The sequence below is a fragment of the Capra hircus genome, unplaced genomic scaffold, assembly GCF_001704415.2.
Source record: "Capra hircus breed San Clemente unplaced genomic scaffold, ASM170441v1, whole genome shotgun sequence".
In the NCBI taxonomy this organism is placed as follows: domain Eukaryota; kingdom Metazoa; phylum Chordata; class Mammalia; order Artiodactyla; family Bovidae; genus Capra; species Capra hircus.
This window is the reverse complement of record NW_017189607.1, coordinates 241562-267532: the sequence shown is the minus strand read 5'-3', so window position 1 is coordinate 267532 and position 25971 is coordinate 241562. Positions and strand designations below refer to the sequence as shown.

Here is a 25971-nt window from a genome sequence, read left to right as displayed (position 1 = left end):
CATGATGTGGGCACAAGAGCAATTGTCTGGGGCTTGAAGAAGGCCAGCACCCAGTCTGGATCAGTAGATAGCCGAAATGTGGGCTCCAGAATATTTGTCGAGGACTTGTACAAGTACACGACACACCCTGGTTCAGTGTATGGATTGTATGTGGGCTCATGCATGTCTCTCGGGGTCTGAACAAGCACAGGACCAGCCTGGGTCAGCGAAGGGACCTAGATGTGGGCTCAGTAGTAGTTTTCAGGGGCTTGAAGAAGCACAGGTTCCAGCTTGGTTCCATTCAGGGACACATATATGCTGTAAGGAGTGTTTTACGTGTCTTGCCCAAGGGCAGGACCCATCCTGATTCAGTGCACGGACCTAGAGGTGGGCCCAGGAGTATTTTTCGGAAGCCTGGACAACAGATGTGTGCTGAGGATTGTTTGCTGGAGGCTTGAACCAGTGTTTGCCAGAGGCTTGAGCCAGAGCAGCATTGAGCCTGGTTCACTGAAGGGACCTAGTGTCCTAGGGCTCACTGTTTGTCGGGGTCTTGCTCAAAGGTATGACCCAGTCTTCTTGAGTGCAGCGAGTGGGATGTGGGATCGCCAGTGTTTCCTGGAGAACTGAACAATTGCGGTACACACCGTAGTTCCGAGGCTTGGAGCTACGTGTCGGCTCAGGATTGCTTGCCGTTGGCTCGAATAAGTCCAGGAATTAGCATGAGAGTCAGATGCAGGCTCAGTTATTTTGGTAGGGGCTTGAATAAGTGCAGGACCCAGCCTGGGTCATGGCAGGGCCTTAATGATGGTGCAGAGGTGTATCTCCAGGGCATAAACAAAGTCAGGACCCAGCATGGTTCAGGGCAGGAACCGAGAGGTGAGCTCAGAAGTGTTTGTCGGGGCTTGAACAACGGCAGGGCCCCACCGGGTTCGTGATGTGGGCTCTGGAGCATTGGCTGGGATGCACCAGGGGCAGCTCCGAAAATGCTTCAGCACCAGGCTCAGTATGTTCCCTCTGGCCTGTTATTATGGGTCATGAACATGGGCAGTGCTTAGCCTCGTTCCGAGCATGACCCAACACCTGGGCACAGGGTTGTCTGTCGGTGCTTGCACTTGGGAAGAAGCTAGCCTGGTTCAGTGCAGGGACCGAGACATGGGTTCTGAAGTATTTGTCATGGCCTTGAAGAAGGGGAGGACCCAACCTGCTCAGGTAAGCAGCGAAATGAGGCTCAGGAGTATTTGTTGGGGTGGAAGAAGTGCAGGACCCAGACTGGTTGGGTGAAGGGACCGGTAGTGAGACTTGGGAGTGTTTGCAAGGGTTTGCACAAGACCTGGACCTAGCCTGGTTCAGTGCAGGTCCTTAAATGTCGATTCTGGAGTATCCGCTGATGCAAACCTCAACTTGATTCAGTATAGGGACGGAGATGTTTTCTCAGGGGTATTTGTCGTGGTCTTGAACAAGGACAGGACCGAGCATGGTTCGCGCAGGGATCGAAATGTGGGCTCGGGAGTGTTTGCTGGTGCCTTGCACAAAGGCACATCGAGCCTTGTTCAGTGCAGTGAGTGCAATGCGGGATCAGGTTTGCTTCCTGGGGGGACTGACCAAGGTCAGGACACACCCTAATTCAGAGGCAGGGAACGAGTTGTGGACTCAGGATTGTAAGTCAGTGGCTTGAATACGGCCAGGACTAGCCAGAGAGTCAGAGAGAGGCTCAGCATTGTTGGCCAGCACCTTGAACAAGTGCAGGTCCCATTCTAGGTCAGTGCAGAGATGACATTGTGGGCTCTGGAGTTTCTGTCGTGGCTGGAATAAAGGCAAGGTCCAGCCTGCGTGAGTTCTGGGAGTGATATATGGGGTCAAGAGTGTTGGTCGGGGCATGGAACCAGTGCAGGATCCAGCAGAATTCAGTTCAGGGACCACGATGTGGGCCCCGGAGTGATTGTCTGGGGCTTGAACAAGTCCAGGACCCAATCATGATTAGGTCAGTTCAGCTTAGTTCAGTTCAGTCACTCAGTTGTGTCTGACTCTTTGCAACTCCATGAACTGCTGCATGCCAGGGCTCCCTGTCCATCACCAACTCCCAGAGATCACCCAGTCTCACGTCCATTGAGTCAGTGATGCCACCCAACAATCTCATCCTCGATTGTCCCCTTATCCTTGTGCCCCCAATCCCTCCCATCATCAGAGTCTTTTCCAAAGAGTCCACTCTTCAAATGAGGTGGCCAAAGTCCTGGAGCTTTAGCATCTTTCCTTTCAAAGAAATCCCAGGGCTGATCTCCATCAGAATGGACAGGTTGGATCTCCTTGCAGTCCAAGGGACTCTCGAGTCTTCTCCAACTCCACAGTTCAAAAGCATCAATTCTTTGGTGCTCAGCTTTCGTCACAATCCAACTCTCACAGCCATACATGAAAACAGGAAAAACCATAGCCTTGAATAGATGGACCTTGTCAGCAAAGTAATGTCTCTGCTTTTGAATATACTACCCTGGTTGGTCATAACTTTTATTGCAAGGACCGTAATGTGGGCTCCGGAATATTTGGCGAGGGCTTGTGCAAGTACAGGGCCCACGCTGGTTCAGTGCAGGGACCGTATGTGGGCTCACATGTGTCTCTCAAGTCTGAACAAGTGCAGGACCAGCCTGGGTCAGCGAAGGGACCTAAATGTGGGCTCAGGAGACGTTTTCAGGGGCTTGAACAAGCAGAGGATCCAGCATGGTTCTGTTCAGCGACGCTGATGTGCACTAAGGAGTGTTGTAGGTGTCTTGCACAAGGGCAGGACCCAGCCTGATTCAGTACACGAACCTAGAGGATGGCCTAGGAATATTTTGTGGAAGCTTGGACAACAGACGTGTGCTGGGGACTGTTTGCCGGAGGCTTGAACCAGTGCGAGATTCATCCTGGTTCACTGCAGGGACCTAGCGTCCTAGGGCTCAGGAGTGTTTGTTGGGGTCTTGCTCAAAGGCATGATCCAGCCTTCTTGAGTGCACTGAGTGAGGTGTGGGATAGCCAGTGTTTCCTGATGGACTGAACAATGGCAGTACACACTGTAGTTCCGAGGCATGGAGCTACTTGTCGACTGAGCGTTGCTTGCCAATGGCTTGAATAAGGCCAGGAACTGGCATGAGAGTCAGATACAGGCTCAGGTATGTTGGTCGGGACCTTGAATAAGTGCAGGACCCAGCCTGGTTCATGGCAAGGACAGAGATGAGGGTGAAGGAGTGTTTTTCGGGGGAGTAAACAAAGGCAGGACCCAGCATGGTTCAGGGCTGGAAGAGAGATGTGAGCTCAGGAGTGTTTGTCGGGGACATAAACAAAGGCAGGGCCCCACCGGTCCATGATGTGGTTTCAGAAGCATTTGCTGGGGTGCACCAGAGGCAGCTCCAAAAATGCTTCAGTGCCAGGCTCAAGATGTTGTCTCAGGCCTGTTATTAGGGGTCATGAACATGGGCAGCTCTTAGTCTCGTTCTGTGCAGGACCCGACCCTTGGGCTCAGGGTTGTCTGTCAGTGCTTGCACGTTGTAAGGAGCTAGCCTGGTTCACTGCAGGGACCGAGGCATGGGTTCAGAAGTATCTGTTGTGGCCTTGAAGAAGCGCAGGACCCATCCTTTTCAGGGTAAGCACCGAAAAGAGACTCAGGAGTATTTGTTGGGGTGGTAGAAGGGCAGGACCCAGCCTGGTTCAGTGCAGGTCCTTAAATGTCCATTCAGGAGTATCCGTTGAGGCTTCAAGATGGACAGACCTTAGCCTGGTTCAGTACAGGGACTGATATGCAGACTCCGGGGTATTTGTCATGGTCTTGAATAAGAGCAAGACCGAGCATGGTCCGTGTAGGGATCGAAATGAGGGCTCGGGAGTGTTTGCTGGGGTCTTGCATAAAGGCACGTCGTGCCTTGTTCAGTGCAGTGCGTGTGATTCAGGTTCAGGAGTGCGTCCTGGGGGCACTGACCAAGGGCAGGACACACCCTAGATCAGAGGCTGGGAGCGAGTTGTGGGCTCAGGATTGTAGGTCGCTGGCTTGAATATGGCCAGGACTAGCCTGAGATTCAGAGAGAGGCTCAGCAGTGTTGGCCGGCACCTTGAACAAGTGCAGGACCCATCCTAAGTCAGTGCAGAGTTGACGTTGTGGGCTCAGGAGTGTTTGTCGGGACTTGAATAAAGGCAGAGTCCAGCCATCCTGAGTTCTGGGAATGAGATGTGGGCTCAAGAGTGTTCGCTGGGGCACCGAACCAGTGCCAAACTCAGCAGAATTCAGTTCAGGGACCATGATGTCAGCCCAGGAGCGATTGTATGGGGCTAGAAGAAGGCAGGGATCCAGTCCGGATCAGTAGAGGGACTGAAATGTGGTCTCCAGAATATTTGTCAAGGGCTTGTGCAAGTACAGGGCCCAGCTTGGTTTAGTGCAGGGACCGTATGTAGGCTCACATGTGTCTCTCAGAGTCTGAACAAGTGCAGGACCAGCCTGGGTCCATGAAGGGACCTAGATGTGGGCTCAGGAGTCGTTTTCAGGGTCTTGAACAAGCGTAGTATTCAGCTTGGTTCCTTTCAGGGACACAGATGTGCCCTAAGGAGTGTTGTAGGTTTCTTGTACAAGGGCAGGACCCAACCTGATTCAGTGCACGGACCTACAGGTTGGCCCAGAAGTATTTTTTGGAAGTTTGGACAACAGATATGCAATGGGGAGTGTTTGCCAGATGTTGAACCACTGCAAGATTCATCCTGGTTCACTGCAGGGACCTAGTGTCCTAGGGCTCAGGAGTGTTTGTCAGGGTCTTGTGCAAAGGCAAGACCCAGCCTTCTTGAGTGCATCGAGTGGGATGTGGGATCCTTAGTGTTTCCTGGGGACTGAACAATGGCGGTACACACCGTAGTTCCGAGGCATGGAGCTACTTGTTGGCTCAGGATTGCTTGCTGGTGGCTGGAATAAGGCCGGGAACTAACATGAGAGTCAGATACAGGCTCAGGTATGTTGGTCGGGGCCTTGAATAAGTGCAGGAATCAGCCTGGTTCATGGAAGGGATGGAGATGCGGGCGCAGGATATTTCTCAGAGGTGTAAACAAAGGCAGGACCCTGATGTTTCAGTGCCAGACCAAGATGTGAGATCAGCAGAGTTTCTTGGGGCTTGAAGAAAGGCAAGGTTCAGGACAGGGCCCATGATGTGGGCTCAGGAGCATTTGCTGTTTTGCAACACGGGCAACTCCCAAAATGCTTCAGTGCCAGGCTCAAAATGTTGGCTCAAGCCTATTATTAGGCTTGAACATGGGCTGCGCTTGGCCTCGTGCAGTGCATGACCCGATATTTGGATTCAGGATTTTCTCTCGTTGCCTGCTTATGGGAAGAAGCTAGCCTGGTTCCGTACAGGGACCGAGATGTGCGCTCCTATTTATATGTCGTGGCCTTGAAGAAGGGCAGGACACAGCCTGTTCAGTGTAAGCACCAAAAGGAGCCTCAGGAGGATTTGTCACGGAGGATGACATGCAGGACCCAGCCTGGTTCAGTGCAGAGACTGGGAGGGACGCTCAAGAGTGTTTGAAAGCATCTTGCACAGGTCAGGACCCAGCCTGGTTCAGTGCAAGTCCTTACATGTCGATTCAGGAGTATCCGTTGAGGTTTCCAGATGGACAGAATGTAGCCTGCTTCAGTACATGGACCGAGATGCGGGCTCAGGGGTATTTATCGTGGGCTTAAACAAGGGTAGGACAGAGCATGGTACACATAGGGATCAAAATGTGGGCTGGGAGTGTTTGCTGGGGCCTTGCACAAAGGCATGTCCAGCCTTGTTCAGTGCAGCAAGTATGATGCAGGATAGGGAGTGTGTCCCAGGGGACCTACCGAGGGCAAAACAAACCCTAGATCAGAGGCATGGAGCGAGTTGTGGGCCCAGGATTGTAAGTCGGTGTGTAGAATATGGCCAGGACTAGCCTGAGAGTCAGAGAGAGGCCCAGCAGTGCTGGCCGACACCTTGAACAAGTGCAGGACCCATCCTAGGTCCATGCAGAGACAATGTTGTGGGCTCAGGAGTGTTTGTCAGGGCTTGTATAAAGGCAGAGTCCAGCCTGCTTGAGCTCTGAGAGTGAGATGTGGGCTCAAGAGTGTTGGTCGTGGCATGGAACCTGTGTGGGACTCAGCAGAATTCAGTTCAGGGACCGCGATGTGGGCCCAGAAGTGACTGTCTGGGGCTTGAAGAATGCCAGGACCCAGTCTTGATCAGTAGACGGACCAAAATGTGGGCTCCGGGATATTTGTCAATGGCTTGTGCAAATACAGCCCCCCGCCTCCCGGGTTCAGTGCAGGGACTGTAGGTGGGCTCATGAGTGTCCCTTGGGGTCTGAACAAGCGCAGGACCAGCCTGGGTCAGTGAAGGGATGCATATGTGGGATCCGGAGGCGTTTTCAGGGGCACAAAGAAGTGCAGGATCCAGCTTGGTTGCGTTCAGGGACACGGAGGTGCACTAAGGAGTGTTGTAGGTGTTTTGCACAAGGGCAGGACCCAGCCTGATTCAGCAAACAGACCTAGAGGTGGACCCAGGAGTATTTTTCAGAAGCTTGGACAACAGACAGGCACTTAGGAGTGTTTGCCAGAGGCTTGAACCAATGCAAGATTTGGCCTGGTTCACTGCAGAGATCTAGTGTCCTAGGGCTCAGGAGTGTTTGTCAGGGTCTTGCTCAAAGGTATAACCCCGCCTTCTTGAGTGCAGTGAGAGGGATTTGGTATTGCCTATGTTTCCTGAGGGACTGAAGAATAGCGGGACACACCATAGTTCCGAGGCATGGAGCTACTTGTTGGCTCAGGATTGCTTGCCGGTGGCTTAAACAGAGATGGGAACTAGCGTGAGTCAGATACAGGCTCAACTATGTTTGTTGGGGCATTAAATAAGTGCAGGACCCAGCCTGGTTCATGGAAGGGACAGAGATGTGGAAGAAGGAGTGTTTCACAGGTGCGTAAACAAAGGCAGAACCCAGCATGGTTCAGAGCAGGAACCAAGAGTTGAGCTCAGCAGTGTTTGTCGGGGGCTTGAACAAAGGCAGGCCCCCGCCGGGTTCAGTGCAGGGCCCATAATGTGGGCTCAGCAGCATTTGCTGAGATGCAACAGGGACAGATCCCAAAATGCTTCAGCAGCAGGCTCAAGATGTCAGCTCAGGCCTGTTATTAGAGTTCATGAAGATGGGCAGCGCTTAGCCTCGTACCGTGCAGGACCAGACATTTGGACTCAGGGTTGTCTGTCGGAGCCTGCAATGGTAGGAAGCTAGCCTAGTTCAGTGCTGGGACCAAGACGTGGCTTTCGAAGTTTTGTCGTGGCCTTGAAGAATGGCAGAACCCAGTCTGCTCAGGGTGGAAGAAGTGCAGGATCCAGCCTGGTTCTGTGCAGAGACCGGGAGGGAGGCTACCAAGTGTTTGCAATGGTCTTGGACAAAGCCTGGACACAGCCTGGTTCAGTGCAGGTCCTTACATGCCAATTCAGTAGTATCTGCTGAGGCTTTAAGATGGGCAGAATGAAGCCTGCTTCAGTACAGAGACAGAGATACGGGCTCGGGGGTATTTGTCATGGTCCTGAACAAGGGCAGGACAGAGCATGGTCCATACAGGGAATCGAAAAGTGGGCTCAGGAGTGTTTGTTGGGGTCTTGCACGAAGGCACATCGAGCCTTGTTCAGTGCAATGAGTGCGATAGGGGATTGGGAGTGTTTCCTGGCGGGTACTGACCAAGGGCAGGACACACCCTAGTTTGGAGGCAGGGAGTGAGCTGTGGGCTTAGGATTGTAGGTCAATGCCTTGAATATTGCCAGGACTAGCCTGAGAGTCAGAGAGAGGCTCAGCAGTGTTGGCCAGCACCATGAACATGCGCCGGACCCATCCTAGGTCACTGCAGAGACGACGTTGCGGGCTCAGGAGTGTCTGTCGGGGCTGGAATAAAGACACGGTCCAGCCTGCATGAGTTCTGGGACTGAGATGTGGGCTCAAGAGTGTTGGTCGCGGCATGGAACCGGTATGGGATCCAGCAGAATTCAGTTCAATGACCCTGGGCTCAGGAGCGACTGTCTGGGGCTTGAAGAAGGCCAGGACCTAGTCGGGATTAGTAGAGGGACTGAAATGTGTGCTCCAGGATATTTGTCGAGGGCTTGTGCAAGTACAGGGCCCTCCCGGGTTCAGTGAGGAGACCGTAGGTGGGCTCATGAGTGTCCCTCGGCATCTGAAAAGCGCAGGACCAGCCTGGGTTAATGAAGGGACCCAGATGTGGGCCCTGGAGTCATTTTCAGGGGCACAAACAAACGCAGGATCCAGCTGGGTTGCGTTCAGGGGCAGAGGTGCGGTAGGGAGTGTTGTAGGTGTCTTGCACAAGGGCAGGACCCAACCTGATTCAGTGAACGGACCTAGAGATGGGCCCAGAAGTATTTTTAGGAAGCTTGGAGAACAGATGGATGCTGAGGAGTGTTTGCTGGAGGCTTGAACTAATTCAAGATTCGGCCTGATTCACTGCAGGGACTTAGTGTCCCAGGGCTCAGGAGTGTTTGTTGGGGTCTTGCTCAAAGGTATGACCCCGCCTTCTTGAGTGCAGGGAGTGGGATGTGGTATTGCCAGTGGTTCCTGGGGACACACCACAGTTCTGAGGCATGGAGCTACTTGTTGGCTCAGGATTGCTTGCTGGTGGCTCGAATAAGGCGAGGAACTAGCATGAGAGTCAGATACAGGCTCAGCTATGTTGGTCGGGGCCTTGAATGAGTGCAGGACCCAACCTGGTTCATGGCAGGGACCAAGATGTGGGCACACGGTTGTTTCTCGGGGGCGTAAACAAAGCCAGGACCCAGCATGGTTCAGGGTAGGAACTGAGAGCTGAGCTCAGGAGTGTTTGTCGGGGGCTTGAACAAAGGCAGGGCCCCGACGGGTTCAGTGCAGGTACCAGGATGTGGGCTCAGGAACACTTGCTGGGGTGCAACAGGGGCAGTTCCCAAAATGCTTTAGCTCCAGGCTCACGATGTCGGCTCAGGCCTGTTATTAGTTCTCATGAACATGGGCAGTGCTTAGCCTCGTGTTGTTTATGACCTGATTATTTGGGCTCAGGTTTGTCTGTCGGTGCCTGCACATGGCAAGAAGCTAGCCTGGTTCAGTACAGGGACCGAGACGTGGGTTCTGAAGTGTTTGTCGTGGCCTTTAGAAGGGAAGGACCCAGTCTCATCAGCGTAGGCACCGAAAGGATGATCAGGTGTATTTGTCAGGGTGGAAGGAGTGCAGGACCCAGCCTGGTTCGGTGCAGAGACAGGGAAGGAGGCTTGGGAGTGTTTTCAAGTGTTCTGCACAGCGTCTGGACCCAGCCTGGTTCAGTGCAGGCCCTTAGTTAGGGCCTTGAATAAGTGCAGGACACAGCCTGGTTCATGGCAAGGATGGCGATGTGGGCACAGGAGTGTTTCTCAGGGATGTAAACAAAGGCAGGACCCAGGATGGTTCAGGGCAGGAACCAAGGAGAGCTGAGCTCAGGAGTGTTTGTCGGGGTCTTGAACAAAGGCAGGGTCCCGCCGGGTTCAGTGCAGGGCTCATGATGTGGGCTCTGGAGCATTTGCTGTGGTGCAAGAGGGGCAGCTCCCAAAATGCTTCAGCGCCAGGCTCAAGATGTCAGCTCGGGCCTGTTATTAGGGCTTTTGAAGATGGGCAGCACTTAGCTTTGTGCCATGCAAGACCAGACATTTGGGCTCAGGGTTTTCTGTCGGTGCATCCCCATGAAAAGAAGCTAGCCTAGTTCAGTGCGGGGACCGAGACGTGGATTCTGAAGTATTTGTCATGGCCTTGAAGAAAGGCAGGACCCAGCCTGGTCAGTGTAAGCACCGAAAGGAGGCTCAAGTGAATTTGTCAGGGTGGAAGGAGTGCAGGACTCAGCCTGGTTCAGTGCAGAGCCCGGGAGGGAGGCTCAGGAATGTTTGCAAGGGTTTTGCATAAGGCCTGGACCCAACCTGGTTCAGTGAAGGTCCTTAGATGTCGATTAAGGAGAATTCATTGAGGCTTCAAGATGGGGATAAAGTAGCCTGCTTCAGTACAGGGACCGAGATGCGGGCTCAGGGGTATTTGTTGTGGTCTTGAACAAGGGCCGAACCGAGCAACGTGCACATAGGGATGGAAATATGGGCTCGGGAGTGTTTGCTGGGTCTTGCCCAAAGGCATGTCAAACCTTGTACAGTGCAGTGAGTGAGATGTGGGATCGGGAGTGTTTCCTGGGGGTACTGACCTAGGGCAGGACACACCCTAGTTTGGATGCAGGGAGCGAGTTGTGGGCTCAGGATTGTAGGGCGGTGGCTTGACTATGGCCAGGACTAGCCTGAGAATCAGAGAGAGGCTCAGCAGTGTTGGCCAGCACCTTGAACAAGAGCATGGCCCATCCTAAGTCAGTGCACAGATGACCTTGTGGGCTCAGGAGTGTCTGTCGGGACTGGAATAAAGGCAGGTTCCAGCCTGCATGTGTTCTGGGAGTGAGATACGGGCTCAAGAGTGTTGGTTGGGGCATGGAACCTGTGTGGGACCCAGCAAAATTCAGTTCAGCAATTGCGATGTGGGCCCAGGAGCGACTGTCTGGGGCTGAAGAAGGCCAGCATCCAGTCGGGATCAGTAGAGGGACCAAAATGTGGGCTCCCGGATGTTTGTTGAGGGCTTGTGCAAGTACTGTTCCCACCTGGGTTCTGTGAAGGGCCCGTAGGTGGGCTCATGAATGTCCCTCGGGTTCTGAACAAGTGCAGGACCAGCCTGGGTCAGCGAACGTACCTAGATGTGGGCTCTGTAGGCATTTTCAGGGGCACGAACGAGAGCAGGATCCACCTTGGTTGTGTTCAGGGACACAGAGGTGCGCTAAGGAGTGTTGTAGATGTCTTTCACAGGGGCAGTACCCAGCCTGATTCAGCAAAGGATCCTAGAGTTGGTCCCAGGAGTATTTTTTGGTGCTTGGACAACAGATGTGCACTGAGGAGTGTTGAACAAGCAAGTTGTGGGCTCAGGCTTGAACAAGCGCAAGATTCAGCCCAGTTCACTGGGGCGACCTAGTGGTTTTCTCAGTGGAGGAGAGATAGGTTATGATATCTCTTCTGTGGAGTAGCGATAATAATAAACAGACTTTTCAGGGCCCTCTCCCCTTTCACCTCTGAATGCTGTATCTTCAACTTGCCTGAAATTAGCAGTACCAATTGAAGAGACTGTTGCGTGGCCTAGTCCCTACTTCAGGACATAACAGGAGCTTCAGCTTCAGGGCAGCAAACTAGTGGTATACTCTCCTCCCCGAATATTTCTTGAAGGGGTAGGATACAAGATGGAATAGATGTTAGGACCTAGTGGTGGAACATGTTGCAGCCATCCTTGAAATTCTGCATCAGCAGCCATAGTTCCGCATAGTTCTAGCAGCATGATTAAAAACATATTTATTTTCTTCAGATGTTCACTGCTGGAATTTGACACCAACAGCCCCTGTAAGACTTCCTCATGGGCACCGGTGCTTCTAGAAACACACCAGCCCCTTTCCAACCTAGCACCAAGCTGCATTTATTATTTTAACTGTAGGTACAAAGACTACTGCTGTGCCTCATACCTTTTGATCTACCTCATGGTCTGCATGATCTGCAGACCATGTGCAAGAGGGTAAGTTGTAAGAACTCCTTAATCTGCCATTGGTTCTCTATGCCTATAGGTTCTGTGTCCATTGGGGACTTGCCAGACCTGGTCTCTAGAATCTACGACAAAGAACATAAACCCTAGACGTATTGACTTATTCCTGGAGCCCTAAGGGGAAATCAGCGCCACTCGCTCATGGGCCTGATACTGCCATCCCCAAGGCAACACAAGATCTGCAGCATCATTATCTTTGTGCTGAAGTTTTGGGAGATGAAGTCTAGAAAAAAGAAATGTGAAAATATAAAAATTAATTGTGGTTTTCTCAGTGTGTATGCCCAGCAGTGGGATTGCTGGGTAAGAAGGCAGTTCTACTTGCAATTTTTTAAGGAATCTCCACACTGTTCTCCATAGTGGCTGTGCGAGTTTGCATTCCCAGCAACAGTGCAAGAGGGTTGCCTTTTCTCCACACCCTGTCCAGCATTTATTGCTTGCAGACTTTTGGATCACAGACATTCTGACTGGTGTGAAGTGGTACCTCACTGTGGTTTTGATTTGCATTTCTCTAATAATGAGTGATGTTGAGCATCTTTTCATGTGTTTGTTAGCCATCCGTATGTCTTCTTTGGAGAAATGTCTATTTAGTTCTTTGGCCCATTTTTTGATTGGGTCATTTATTTTTCTGGAATTGAGCTGCATAAGTTGCTTGTATATTTTTGAGATTAGTTGTTTGTCAGTTGCTTCATTTGCTATTAGAATTGAAAGAGACACAGTGTTCATCGCAGCACTGTTTAGAATAGCCAGGACATGGAAACAACCTAGATGTCCATCAGCAGATGAATGGGTAAGAAAGCTGTGGTACATATACACAATGGAGTATTAGTCAGCCATTAAAAAGAATACATTTGAATCAGTTCTAATGAGATGGATGAAACTGGAGCCGATAATACTGAGTGAAGTAAGCCAGAAGGAAAAACACCAATACAGTATACATATGGAATTTAGAAAGATGGCAATGATGACCCTGTATGCGAGACAGCAAAAGAGACAGAGATGTGTAGAGCGGACTTTTGGACTCTGAGGGAGAGGGAGAGGGTGGGATGCTTTGGGAGAATGGCATTGAAACATGTATACTATCATGTAAGAAACGAATCACCAGTCTATGTCCGACGCAGGATACAGGATGCTTGGGGCTGGTGCATGGGGATGACCCAGAGAGATGTTACAGGGAGGGAGGTGGGAGGCGGGTTCATGTTTGGGAACGCATGTACACCCATGGTGGAGTCATGTCAATGTATGGCAAAACCAATACAGTATTGTAAAGTAAAATAAAGTAAAAATAAAAATTAAAAAAAATTAGTTGTGTTGGACAGAGAGATTCACATTCCTCTACACTCTACTCCATCTATCTGCCTATTTCTCCTGCTTCAGGTATTGAATGGTGGAAAAGAATGGATCTTTCTTTTTTTTTTCATTAAAAAAAAAAAAAAACGGTACTCAATGAATTGGGAGGTAGGCCAGATTTCTAGAGTTTAAGCTTTTTTTCAATCTCTCCCTTTATGCTTTGACTCATCCCAGTCCACAATATCATAAACCTGTCTCATTCACAAGTGTACCTCTGGGATTTCAGAAAGACTCTCTGTAGAAAAGAGACTGTGTAGGTTACCTAGTCTTGAAACCAATGCAGAAAAATACATGGGTTAAAGTTTTCTTTAACTCTAAATATCTAACTTAGTAGAGTAGGGAATAGCACACCACTCCTGTTTTCTTGCCTGCTACATCCCACAGAGGAGCCAAGCAGCCTACATTCCATGAGGTTACAAGTCAAACTTGACTGAACAAGCGCACACAGACACACACAGACACACAGACACATACATACACACATCTAATTTACATTAAGATACAAAATTGTCCTCTGTTTTTGAAAGTGTTACATTCAGTTCACATTGATGGATGAAGCTTTTTCTCTGAATTATCTCTGACCCTTTCTTATGGATTGCTGGCTGTTTCTTTCCCTTGAAGAGAAGGGGTGGGGGGTGGTGGGGGAAACAGTTTCCTCCTATGTAGAGAGAATTTTGCTTCATTTCCTCCAGCAACATTTTGGAATTTCTTTCCTGTTACCTGAAATAAGGATTTCTACCTTGTCTTGGCTTTAGGGGCTCTGGTCCATTGGTATATATATTTTTTGGATCTGGGAATAATAACCTCTAATTTAATGTTTCCCTTGCATAGAGCAATAGGGAGTGCAATGGAAGGCTCTGCAACTGAGACACAATGATAACCTTGAGAACTCCATATATCTTCCTAATCTAGGAGCAACAGGCTACTTTACAGCTCTCAAAGCACTAGAGAGCCACAAGAACTCATCTCCCAAGTGTACGCTGCTCTGCTTCCTGTGTTTGCCATGCTGTCATACCTACTTTTATGTCACAAGTAAAGAAGTTTTCGATTCCATTTTATTCCACAATTATTTCCATAGCAAGAATGTCAATCTCCCACATATTCCTTTACTCAAGCTAATAGACCCCGTCCAAGAATGTATCAAGAAGGCTGAATGTCCATTTTCTGAAGGAGTTCCTGGGTGTCAGTGAAGTTTTCACAGGCTTTTCACATATTTGCCTGTTTCATACTGTAATAAGGTTGATAAGAAATCATGAGGTCGGTCACGATTGTCTCCATGAGAAACACATCAGAAGTACTGCTGGAGGTATCTGGGTGCTCAGAAGCTGATGTTAGCAAGATGAAAGCATGGACTCCACAGTGACATATGTGAAGGTGTCAGAAGCAATGGGCTAGACTGATTGATTGCTTTAGTAAAACAAAGAGAGATGGCCAGTAAGGTCAAAAGCGATCCTGTCAAGAGTCTAAGCAAGAAGTTGAAATCTGTGGTTTACACTTGAGAGCAAGCAGGATCATTGGCAGTGAGGGGGAAGACTTAATGAGAACTAGCTGGGAGAAAAAGGGCCTTATTGATATCTATGACAAATGAACTATGTACAAGTGTTGCTGATTTCTCCTCAGAGCTTCCCCCACACTGTTAAGCCAGTCAGCAAACTCACAGCCCACTCTCCCATGGCCTTTCTTTATTTACAACAGTCCTCAGAAGCTTGGCATGTCTGGACTTCTGCATTTTATCTCCCTTTATGTTCACTTGTGCACGTCTGCTATGGTAGGAGGAGTTACTATAAAATGGTCCATGTTTAGTGGCAGGAAGTCATTCAGCACAATCATTATAGTTGGAGAACTGAGAGAAAAGTCCTAACACAAAAATGTGGCTTCCAAGTTATTGCTATCCTCATTTTGTACAAGGAGAAATGTATTCAAAGATAAAGGAAGAGAAATCCCAGATAGGGGTTTATATGATCTCATAATTGAAATATTACAAGCATTACAAGGATACGCCAAGAAACCTCTCATCCTTATCCACTGGGAAACAGGTGGAATGGAAACCACAGTTACAGAAAACTAACCATACTGAACACATGGATCATAGCCTTGTCTAACTCAGTGAAACTATGAGCCAAGCTGTGTACAGCCATTCAAAAGGGACTGGTCATAGACGAGAGTTCTGACAAAATGTGGCCCACTGGAAAAGGGAATGACAAACCACTTCAGTATTCTTGCCTTGAGAACCCCATGAATGATATGAAAACGCAAAGAGATAGGACACTGAAAGATGAACTTCCCAGGTCACTAGGTGCCAAATATGCTTGGAATTACAGACAGAGGTTTGTAAAACTGTATGGAAGGCAGTGATGAAAACCATCCCCACGGAGAACTGCAAAAAGGCAAATGGTTGTCTGGGAAGACCTTTTGAATAGCTGAGTAAACAAGAGAAGTGAAAAACAATGGAGAAAATGAGAGTATATCTACCTGAATACAGAGTTCCTAAGCATAGCAAGGAGAGAGAAAATAACCTTTCTAAGCATTCAATGCAAAGAAATAGAGGAAAACCATAGACTGAGAAACAGTAGAGATCTCTCTCTCTTTTTTAAAATTTATTTATTTATTTATTTATTTTACATTTTTATTTTTACTTTATTTTACTTTACAATACTGTATTGGTTTTGCCATACATTGACATGAATCCACCACAGGTGGTATACATACCAAGCGAACATCTCATGCAAAGAGGGGCACAATAAAGGACAAAAACAGTATGGGCCTAACAAAAGCAGACGATACTAAGAGGTGGCAAGAATACACAGAAGAACTATTGATGATGACCAAGATAACCACAGTGGTGTGCTCACTCACCTAGAGCCAGACTTCCTGGAATGAGAAGTGAGTTGGCCCTAAGGAACCACCAATAAGAACAAAGCTAGTAGAAGTGATGGAATCCCAGCCGAACTATTTCAAATCCTAAATGATAAGGCTGTGAAAGTGCTGCATTCAGTAGGCCAGCAGACTTGGAAAACTCAGCATTGGCCACAGTACTGGAAAAGGTCAGCTTTCATTCCTATCCCAAAGAAACAGCATGTCAAAGAATGATCAGACTGCCAACAATTGTACTCATCTCACACACTAGCAAAGGAATGCTCAAAGTCTCCAAGTCTTCAACAGCAAGTGAACCAAGAACTTCTAGATGATCAAGCAGGATTTAGAAAAGGCAGAGGAACTAGAAAGCAAATTGCCAACATCCGCTAGATCACAGATAAAGCAAGAAAATTCCAGTAAAACATGCAGTTCTCCTTCACTGAGTACACTAGAGCCTTGGACTTTGTGGGTCACAACAAACTGGAAAATGCTCAAGGAATTACCAACACCAAAACACCTTACCTGCTGCCTGAGAAATCTGTATGCAGTTCAAGAAGCAACAGTTAGAATCGGAAGTGGAACAATGGACTGGTCCTAAATTGGTGGAAAGGAGTAATTCAAGGCTGTATATTGCCACATTGCTTATTTAATTTATATGCAGAGTACATCATACAAAGGCCGGATTCGATGAAGCAGTGCCCTGAATCAAAATAGCCGGGAGAAATATCAACCACAGATATGCCTATGAGATATGCATATGACAACCTCAGATATGAGGACCATTTGTCAGAAAGCGAGGAGGAACTGAAGAGTCTGTACTGGTGAAAGTGAAAATGGACAGTGAAAAAGTTGCCTTAGAACTCAACATTTAAAAAACGAAGGTCATGGCATCCGGTCCCATCACTATATGCTGAATAGAAAGGCACACAGTGGAAACACTGACAGACTTTACTTTCCTCAACTCCAGAATCACTCCAGATGCTGAATGCAGCCATGGAATTCAAGGACACTTGCTCCTTGGAAGAAAAGCTACGACAAACCCAGAGAGCACATTGAAAAGCAGAGACATTAATCTACCGACAAAGGTCCATCCAGTCAAAGCTATGGCTTTTCCCACAGTCATGGATGGGTATGAGAACTGGACCATAAAGGAATTGAGCGCCAATGAATTGATGCTTTTGAATTGTGGTGTTGGCCAAGACTCTTGAGAGTCTCCTGGATTTCCAGAGCATCAGCCAGTCGATCCTAAAGAAAATCAGTCCTGAATATTCATTGGCAGGACTGATGCTGAAGCTCCAACAGTGTGGCTGCATGATGTGAAGAACTGATGCACTGGAAAAGATGCTAACCCTGGGAAAGACTGAAGGCAGGAGTAGAAAGGGATGGCAGAGGATGAGATGGTTGCATGGCATCACTGATTCAATGCACATGAGTCTGAGCAAGCTGGTGGGGAGCTGGTGATGAACAGAGAAGCTTGTGGTGCTGTAGTCCATGGGGCCACAAAGAGTCGGACATGACTGAGCGACTCAACTGAACTGAACTGAATAATGCTTACGAGATCCAACCACTATAGCTGAGTCCTGGCTCCAGTGCTGTGAAGTATTCAAAGTGTTGGAACAAGTCCGATACAGCAAGTCTCTCACAAGTTCCACACAACTCCCTAAATATCCTAAATTTCTAACTGGTGACACTGCACTTGGTCTAGTCTAGTACGTGGAGGCATTAACCGTAAAGCTTGGAGGCCAGCGGCTACATTCCTTTATTAAATTAGGAAATATGTACCCAAGGCCTGAAGACAGGTCTGAAGCATCTGCCACCACCTCAGAAAGCCAGATCGTAGCTCAGAAATCTCCCCTTCATTCTCCTTTCCAATTCCGTCCATCATATCACCCACCTGTAGCATTCTGTCTGTGGCCTGGGAAAGATTCTCTATTCTTGGAGCCTTCACTGAATTTCACGAGTTCCCATCCATTGTCCATATTTTGAGCTGCCTGCTGACTGACTGGAAACATTTGAGGAATGGAAATGAGAGGATGAAGACAGGCCTGCACTGAAATTTATTAAGGTCCATAGAGGGAACATGCACTTACTTTTAGCTAAGCTGTGTGTTGTTAGTGGTTTGAATCCTATTGCCCTGATCATCTGAGAGATGAGCGTTTTCTCTCTGAAACTGGCACTAAAGGCTTCTATATGATTTCACTTTGGGTGCCCCTCTTCTCCATGGCATAAGCATTTCTGTCTTAGAGCATGTATTAAACCATAATGTGATACACATGATAAGCAAACTACTAAAAGACTGACCAGACAAAATATATATTCTATATATTTCTAGAAAATCAGCTCATTATAAAATTTTCAAAATAGTAAGTGGTCTGCCGGGGGTCCAGCCCCTGCAGGATCCAGGGGAACCTGAATGAAAAACGGCGTTGGCGAATGATTTAGAGAGATAAGGAAAGAATACTGCAGATAAGAAAACAGAGGAGAGAAAGAGGCTGATATTCCTTGGTTTACATAGAAAGCCAATAAAGCTTCGAGACAAGAAGTTTGCCCTATTCATAGCAGCCACACGTGCCTTCCCAGTCTCCTGTGGGAGTGAAGATGCAGAACGTCTTCCCGTTCAGGTCTTAGAAACACGGGCAGATAGGTGAACACAGGGAGCCTCTATGCTCCAAGGGATCAGCCAGGAAAAAAGAGGGAGGGAGAGGGAGAAAGAAAATGATTGATATGGGGAGATTAAGCTGCTTTGGTGAGCGAGGCCCAATAGCTTTATTTTTATAAGGTACTTTTATATCTTGTCTTATACTTAGAGGGAAATGAAAGATGCAGTCATACAAAGTCAGCCCAAACATTATATCTCTTTTGTTTTTATCAAAACCAGGATTTTTTTGTAAACCTTTCCCATAGACACTATTGCGTACATTATCTTCTGGCCTTAGAGGCCTGTGAACATTTTGACCCTCTTTTGATAAAGGGTGCTCAACTGGAAAACTTATTTCCCTTGAAATGTTTTTTCTTTATATTTCTAATCTATGTCAGCCTCAGAAAGTATTAAACAAGTTACATTTCTCATGGAGCAAAGGTGTTCAGGGCTGGTGCATGGGGATGACCCTGAGGGATGAGACGGAGAGGGAGGTGGGAGGGAGGGTCAGGATGGGGAACGCACGTACACCCATGGCTGATTCATGTGATCCTATGGAAAAAACCACCACAATAATGTAAAGTAATTAACCTCCAATTAAAATAAAAAATTTTAAGAAGAAGTAAAAAATAGATTAGAAAATATTTTAACAAAGTGATAATAAAAACACAGCATGCCAGAATTCGTGATATGCATGTCTATAAGGGCTTACAATTTTAAACGCTTGTATTAAAAAATAATGCAAGCCTAAGCCAAAGGCGGGGAAAAAAATCACAAACTCCCTCAAAGCTTTCAGCAAAGACCATATATAGGAAATGTGAAGGAAGGGTGTGATTAGCTGTTGCAAACTTATTGCTTTCAGATACTGTTTTTTTGAGGTAAGGTGGTGGTCAGCTAACTGTGCTCCTGAAATCCTCTGGAGGAGGAAATGGCAACTCAATACAGTATTCTTACTGGAGAATCCCTGGGATCCTGGTGGGCTTCCGTCTATGGGGTCGCACAGAGTCAGACACGACTGAGGTGACTTAGCAGCAGCAGCAACCCTCAAGAGAAACAAAAATTATTCCCTATTCCCTGAAAGGAGATTCCCAAGATTGACTTTCACCCTCCAAGGTCCTGGTTGTGAGGAGGGGGTCTCTGTGTACCCTGATTATCCTGTCTGGGAGCATTCATCTAGCACCCAGTCTTCTTGCTTCCAGAAGTGCCCACTCCCAGCTGGAAGGGGCAATTCTCAGTTCTCTGTGCCCTCCTCTTAACAGGTCCCCCATACCCTGCAAGCCACCTTCAATGAGGGAGCCAGGTAACCAGCATGAAGCTGGCTCTCAGCCTCCTCAGTCTACCTAAATGGGGAGCTGGGTCCTGTACACTGTGACCCATGGAGATTGCCACAACTGTTTGGACATGGAGGTGGGGATGGGACACGTTGGCCATTGCTTTGAAACCTGGGCCACGTCTGTGAGTGGCTCCAGCAAGGGCTCTGGGACTCTGTAAGACACAGCCTGTCCCCAAGTTTGCCCAAGCTCCACAGTTCATTATCCAGCCTGAAGCCCAAGGGCCTGGAGGGCTCTGTGGGAAGACTGTAACGTATCTTTTTGTACATTCTGCTGGGAGGCTTTCTGTTGGTGGTGTTGGGTTTTCTAACTTCCCTAATGGTCTTGGGCTGAGGCATGCAGCTCCGTTTTCCATCCTGCCTCTATTACAATATCTTCCTTGGTGAGCTTATTGAACCTGTGAATCAAAACTTGGTAACTTGGGCCATCATGGGCCATTTCCACTAGCCTGATGACCAAATCCTACTTGTGTCTATAACACAGGGATTTCAACTTAAAAATGTCATGTGATGTAAAAACTTTCATCTTCCTCTAACTGAAGTATTTAACTTAACATAATGCCCCCAGGGACATATATTGCAAACAGAGCTACAATTTATTTATTCACTGCTGGAATTATAGTTGACATGTAATGTATTTCCAACAATTATTTTTGGGCTATAGTCATATTACAGTGTTGCTTTAGATTCTGCTGTATGTATGTCAAAGTGAATCAATTGTAAGTGTACATACATCCCATCAGTTTTGGATTTCCTTCTGATTTAGGTCACCACAGAGCAAAGTCGAATCCCGTTGTTCTTTTACTTTTCTCAAAACTTAGTTTTGTTTTGTGTTTTAATTTAACTGGGAGTTAATCCTGTACAATATTGTAATGGTTTCTGCCAGGCATCAACATTAATAAGCCAAAAGTATATAGTGGTTCCACCCATCCTTGAACCACTCCCATATCCCTTCCTATGCTATTCTTCTGGCTTGTTCCAGAGCACTTGCTTTACATGCACTGCTTTGTGCAGATGAAAACCTGAAAGATGATTTTTCTCTATTTCCCATGTGAGAATATGGGTGCAGATGTTTCTACCTAAAACTGGAAACCTGTAGTTCATGTTTGAAAAACTACGGGTATAATTTCCTTTATCATATATGGAATCTTGTCTGTTTCACATAGGGATATCTGTGCACACATCTTGCTACATGATGGGGACTTCTATATATTTCAGATATGAAAATTTGTGCATTCACTTCCCTGCTTGAATTTTGAAACTGTATACATTTCCTATATGAAAATCTCAATGCTATTTTACTGACATGAAGTATGTAATTAAGATCTGGGGAACCAATGTGGAATTGGAATTATCTCTATTTCATAAATAAAATTCTGGACGCGACTGTTTCTTTGTGAAATACTTAATTCCCTATTTCTCACATATAAAACAAGGACTGTCCACAGTGATATACGGAGTTCTCTTTATCGCCTGTATCAAAATCTAGGCATTATTCTCCTTCATGAAAGTTGGAGTTCTCTATATTTCACATCTGAAATCAGAATGAACATTTTCCTGTGAGAAATAAAGACATCTATGTATTTCATGTGAACCGCTGGGTCGCTGAAACACCTGTTTGCATTTGTTTGCATTTGTGTCTCTGTGCATTACATGCATGCGTGTACATGTGTGTACTTGTGTCATCTATCTGTGTGTGTGTGTATGTGTCTGGGAGGAGCTCTGTTCCTGTGGGAAGTGAATCCCCACGTGCACAACCTTAGCCTCTCAGGAGTCTGCTCTAAGCCTCAGGCAAGGGAGGGTGGGTAAGGCCAAGAGCTCACACCGTAGGGTGGTTTGGTATGGGGCTGCAGTGGGGGGCCCAGACAGCAAACCGAGGAAAGTGCTTTGCTTCTTGCTCAGAGCATGGCTGCATTCCTGACACTGCTCAAGCCTAAGGCACAACCTTAGGGACGGACTCTGCAAAAGGTGCACATCTGTGAGGCTGGTCTAAGCACGCCCCCACCCCCAAATCCCACCCCTGCCCGTGGCTTGCCCTTTGGATCCAAGGTGAGCACCTCTGTAACTGAGGTACCCAGGAACTCTGTGTCAGCTGTGTGGATCCCTGAGTACATGGAGTCACCAGCTGCCCCAGAGGCAATTCTAAAACCCTTGAGGATGTGACCACATCTAATAGTTGAACACTTTCGGTTCTGAAACTCAGAGATTTGATAAAAATTCTTCTATTATTCAAAATGGGGGGGGGACAGATTTACTAAGTAAGAGACATAAGCCCAAGGCTTGGATTTTATCTCTTTAGCCACACTGACACTTCAGCGGAGTTGCTTTAAAAAGCACATGTAAGAACAATCAGTCTCTGGACACCTGAGAGCTGTAGTCAGCAGGCCTGGTGTGAATTCACAAGTGAGCTCAAAGCCAGGTCAAGAGGGTATTCTAGATCCTGGCTGCTACCATTCAAATGCCAATTAGACATCCACGGATTATGTGACCCTGGACAAGCTGTTTGACCTGGCCAGATCTCAGTGTGCTCATCTATAAAATGAGTGTGTGGATGTCCCTGGAAGTCCAGTGGTTGAGACCTTGCCTTCCAATGTGGGGGGTATGGCTTTGATTCCCTAGTTAGGGAGATAAGATTCCACATGCCTTGTAGTCAAAAAAACCAAAACGTTTTAAAAGAAGGGAAATAAAGCAATATTACAACAAATTCAAAAAGGGCTTTAAAAATTGTACACATTTTTTAAAAAAGTTACTGATAAGAAGCCCAATGAGACATGAGGCAGCAACCTGCTTTCATTCTACAACTATGTAGCAATTACTGTTCTAGGTCTCAGCAGGGAGCAGAAGGGACTCCCCCAGAGATCTGCAATTCTGGTGGTGCTTTTCAGTCCCTTGGCTCTACGATATGAACCTGCATATCACTCCAGAGCACTCTCACCTGACAGTAAGGAGATCTGCAACTTTGCTTGCCCAGGCTCAATGGTGAGCAAAAAAGCACTTGGCAAATTAAGAGAGAAGTAGAGGGGAGGGCTGGGGTGTGGGCAGATGGGACCCATTGGGAATCTGAGATTAGCAGATGCTAACTATTATGCATAGAATAAACAACAAGCTCCTCTTTATTAGCACAGGGAACTACAATCAATATCCTGGGATAAACCATAATGGAAAGGAATATGAAAAAGTGTATGTGTATATACCTGAATCATTTTCTTTTACAGCAGAAATTAATATATTGTATATTATTTATACTTCAATAAAATAAATTTTAAAAGAAGACAGAACCTAAATGGAGAGTTTTCCCACAAGTGAACACAGAGCAGGCAAGGCTGCCTGCCACATCCCTAAAAAGGACCATGCCACGAGGGCAGGCGAGTCAGGGAGGGACTCCACCACTTCCTGGTCCCCTTTAATTCCTGGAAAGATCCAAGGCTGGCCCTCCACTATCCTGCCACTGACACTCACCTACTGTATTTGGTAGTGTCTGCAGCCACATCAGAGGAAGCGGTGGTGATGGGCAGGACTGAATGAAGATGCAAGGCTGCTCGTGGACCCTGAGCTGGTGATGAGGAGCGACGACTAGGTGCTGGTCACCAGGGTGATGGTGGAGGTGGATGGGTTCTGAGTGATCTCTTTCTGCTGGACAGCTGTGAAAGCAAATGGTTCTTGGTTACCCCACTGCCTGAGGAAGGCTGTCCCAGCTCGAAGGTCTGTTGGGAGCAGGGGCCAATCCACACTCTCAAGTTTCCCTGCTTTCAAGAGACAATGATTCTCCCATTGGCCGAACTTGAGCAACGTTCCAAGGAGCCCTTTCTCAGCAAGGCCTCCACGTAGGTCTTTAAGGACTAATACAGTTTCCAACAGCTCAAGGCTGCATCCCTAGGATGACCCACACCCCTTTAAAGTCCCACCTAAGAAAACTCAAGGCTGCCAATAGATTTGCCTATTTGCTCCCATCAATACCTAAGGATAGGGCCATTTGCCCTGTCTCTATGAGAGGGCAGAAGCCTGCCTTTAAGAGATAACTGAGTTAGCAACCTCAGATATTTCACATGGACCAACACCCCCTTTCCCACTTTGTGTAAAATTGTCATTTTCTGACTCTATAGAATTCCCATGATTCACCCTCCATATTCCCTCATCTCCTTTTAAAACCCCAGTCCCTTGTGTACACACTGAAATTGACTTCAGTTCATGCAGGACATTTTGCCCTACTGCAACAGTAAATAGCAGATTAAAATCTATCCTAACTACTTCAACTAGTTCTGGCCCGTTTTGTTTATATTTAACAGGACAATCTGGGAATTAGGAACCATATCATCAATGAACTCCTTTTTGCCAGCTCCCAAGTTCCCCTGGAAGCTCATTATACTTAAGGGCTGTGATTCAGCAGCCAGGAACTCCCCATCCTGGCCTGAAAGATCCCAGACCTGGTTCTGGCCTACCAATATTTTGGACAGCAGGATCAATCCAGCTGTACTCCCATACTCTGTGTCCAATCCTTTTAGTCTTTTTCCACCCTAATCTTTGAAGAGTTTCACTAGGGGCCATTGCCATATCTGGCTACTCTTTCACTTCACAACCTGCTTCAACTCTTTTCAGTTCTCTTCCTGATAGTGCACTCAGTATGTGAGAGTTTCAATCCAAGAGCCCAGTAATGAAGAATCTCAATGCAGGTTTCCTCATGAAACAAGACCAGTACCAGTCCTCATGAGAGCCAGACAAACTAGTCCCCATCAGATGAGCACTTTGTTCAGCTTTCATCAGCCCAGAAAGAGACCCCTGCTGGGAGCTGTCATTCTGCACTTTGGCAATGGTTTGATGCTTGCTCTTGCATTGGCTGGTGGGTGCTAATCCCTAGTTATTAAGGTATCCTTTACCATCCACTTCTCATACTGTACTCTTTCAAAAATTGTGCCTAGGGGTTCATGGGCATGCACAAGGAAACTGATACAAAGGTATTCACTGCAGGGCTGGTTACAACTGGTAAAAACTGGAAGCAACCTAAATGTCTATCTGTAGGTGAATACTTTATTAAAAAAACTGTGGGATATTATACACCAGTGCAAAAGAAAAATCGAGAGCTATATGCACTGAGATGGACTGACCTCCAAAACATGCTGAAAGGTGGGGGTGGGGGGTGGGGCGGGGAAGCAAGGAATTTACTATTTTGATGTTTTCAAATAGAGAAAAAAACCTAACCTTTATGAAGTCATGTATATTTACATAGATAAATATATATGCATACATGAATTAGAAAAAGACCTTATGGTTAACAATACCTTTGAGAAAGGGTGGAGAATGAAATAGAAAGTCAATAAAGACAACAGATTTTTGTTGTCTAGACATCCATTTCACCCCATTCTAAGAAGACGTGTACATACTGTTTATAAAATGAACAGGAAAAGAGAAAAGTTTAAAACAAAGCTGGAAAATAATTTTTAAAAATAATACCAAATTATATGTGTCAGGCCTCCAGGATACAGTGGGCAGGCAACCACAGGAACTAAACAAAGAAAACAAGAACGATTTTTCTCCCGTCCATGTGGCAAAGAAGGGCCGGGTGCTGTGGAGAACAGAGCGGGGAGGCTCGGTACCTTTCACAGCCTATCTGTTCTGATATCTCGTCCCCTGGGAAGACTGAGGTTGCTGCTGGCTTTGCTGCTGCTGCGGACACTGCATCTTCTGCATGTGCCACTCTCAGGAGGGCGTTTGAAACTTCCCTGATGAGTTCCACACAACCTGCTGCATGGCCGGGGCAATCTCCTTTGGCAAAAGCGGCCTCTGCTTTTTCACTGGGTTTCCCATGGTGCTGGCGGTAGTGATGGCGGCCGTGCAGGTGGTGACAGTGGTGGCCGTGACCCCAGCCCTGGGAGTTTGGGAGGATGAGCGGTTGAGGACCAGCATTTCAGCGGGAGACTGGTTGCCCGCTGTTGTGGATGGTGGGGCTTTACCTGCAACTGAAGCCCACACATGAAAACAAAAAAACAAAAAACAGAAATTAGACGAGACTCAGGCTGACCCGCAGGGTCTCCAGGCCAGTGAGTTCTAGGTCACCATCCCAGGATAACATGCCAAGGACCACATTCTCACTTTATATGCGTAGGCCAATTCTGCAGCATGTTCTAGCTTAAAACATCAGCCTCCTTGGGTTATGTGCTTCCTCACATTTGAAAAACTTGCCAAGGCCTCT

General features: G+C 47.4%; 1 protein-coding gene across 1 annotated transcript in view; it reads right to left on the bottom strand.

Moving 5' to 3' along the window:
• The window catches only part of LOC108634562 (testis-specific Y-encoded protein 2-like), a 169944-nt gene extending 144259 nt beyond the window's left edge, over positions 1-25685 (bottom strand). Inside the window, 1 exon segment of the mRNA XM_018044550.1 lies at positions 25521-25685. Coding sequence (XP_017900039.1) covers positions 25521-25685 — 165 coding nt within the window.
• Between the last annotated feature and the right edge of the window lie 286 nt (positions 25686-25971).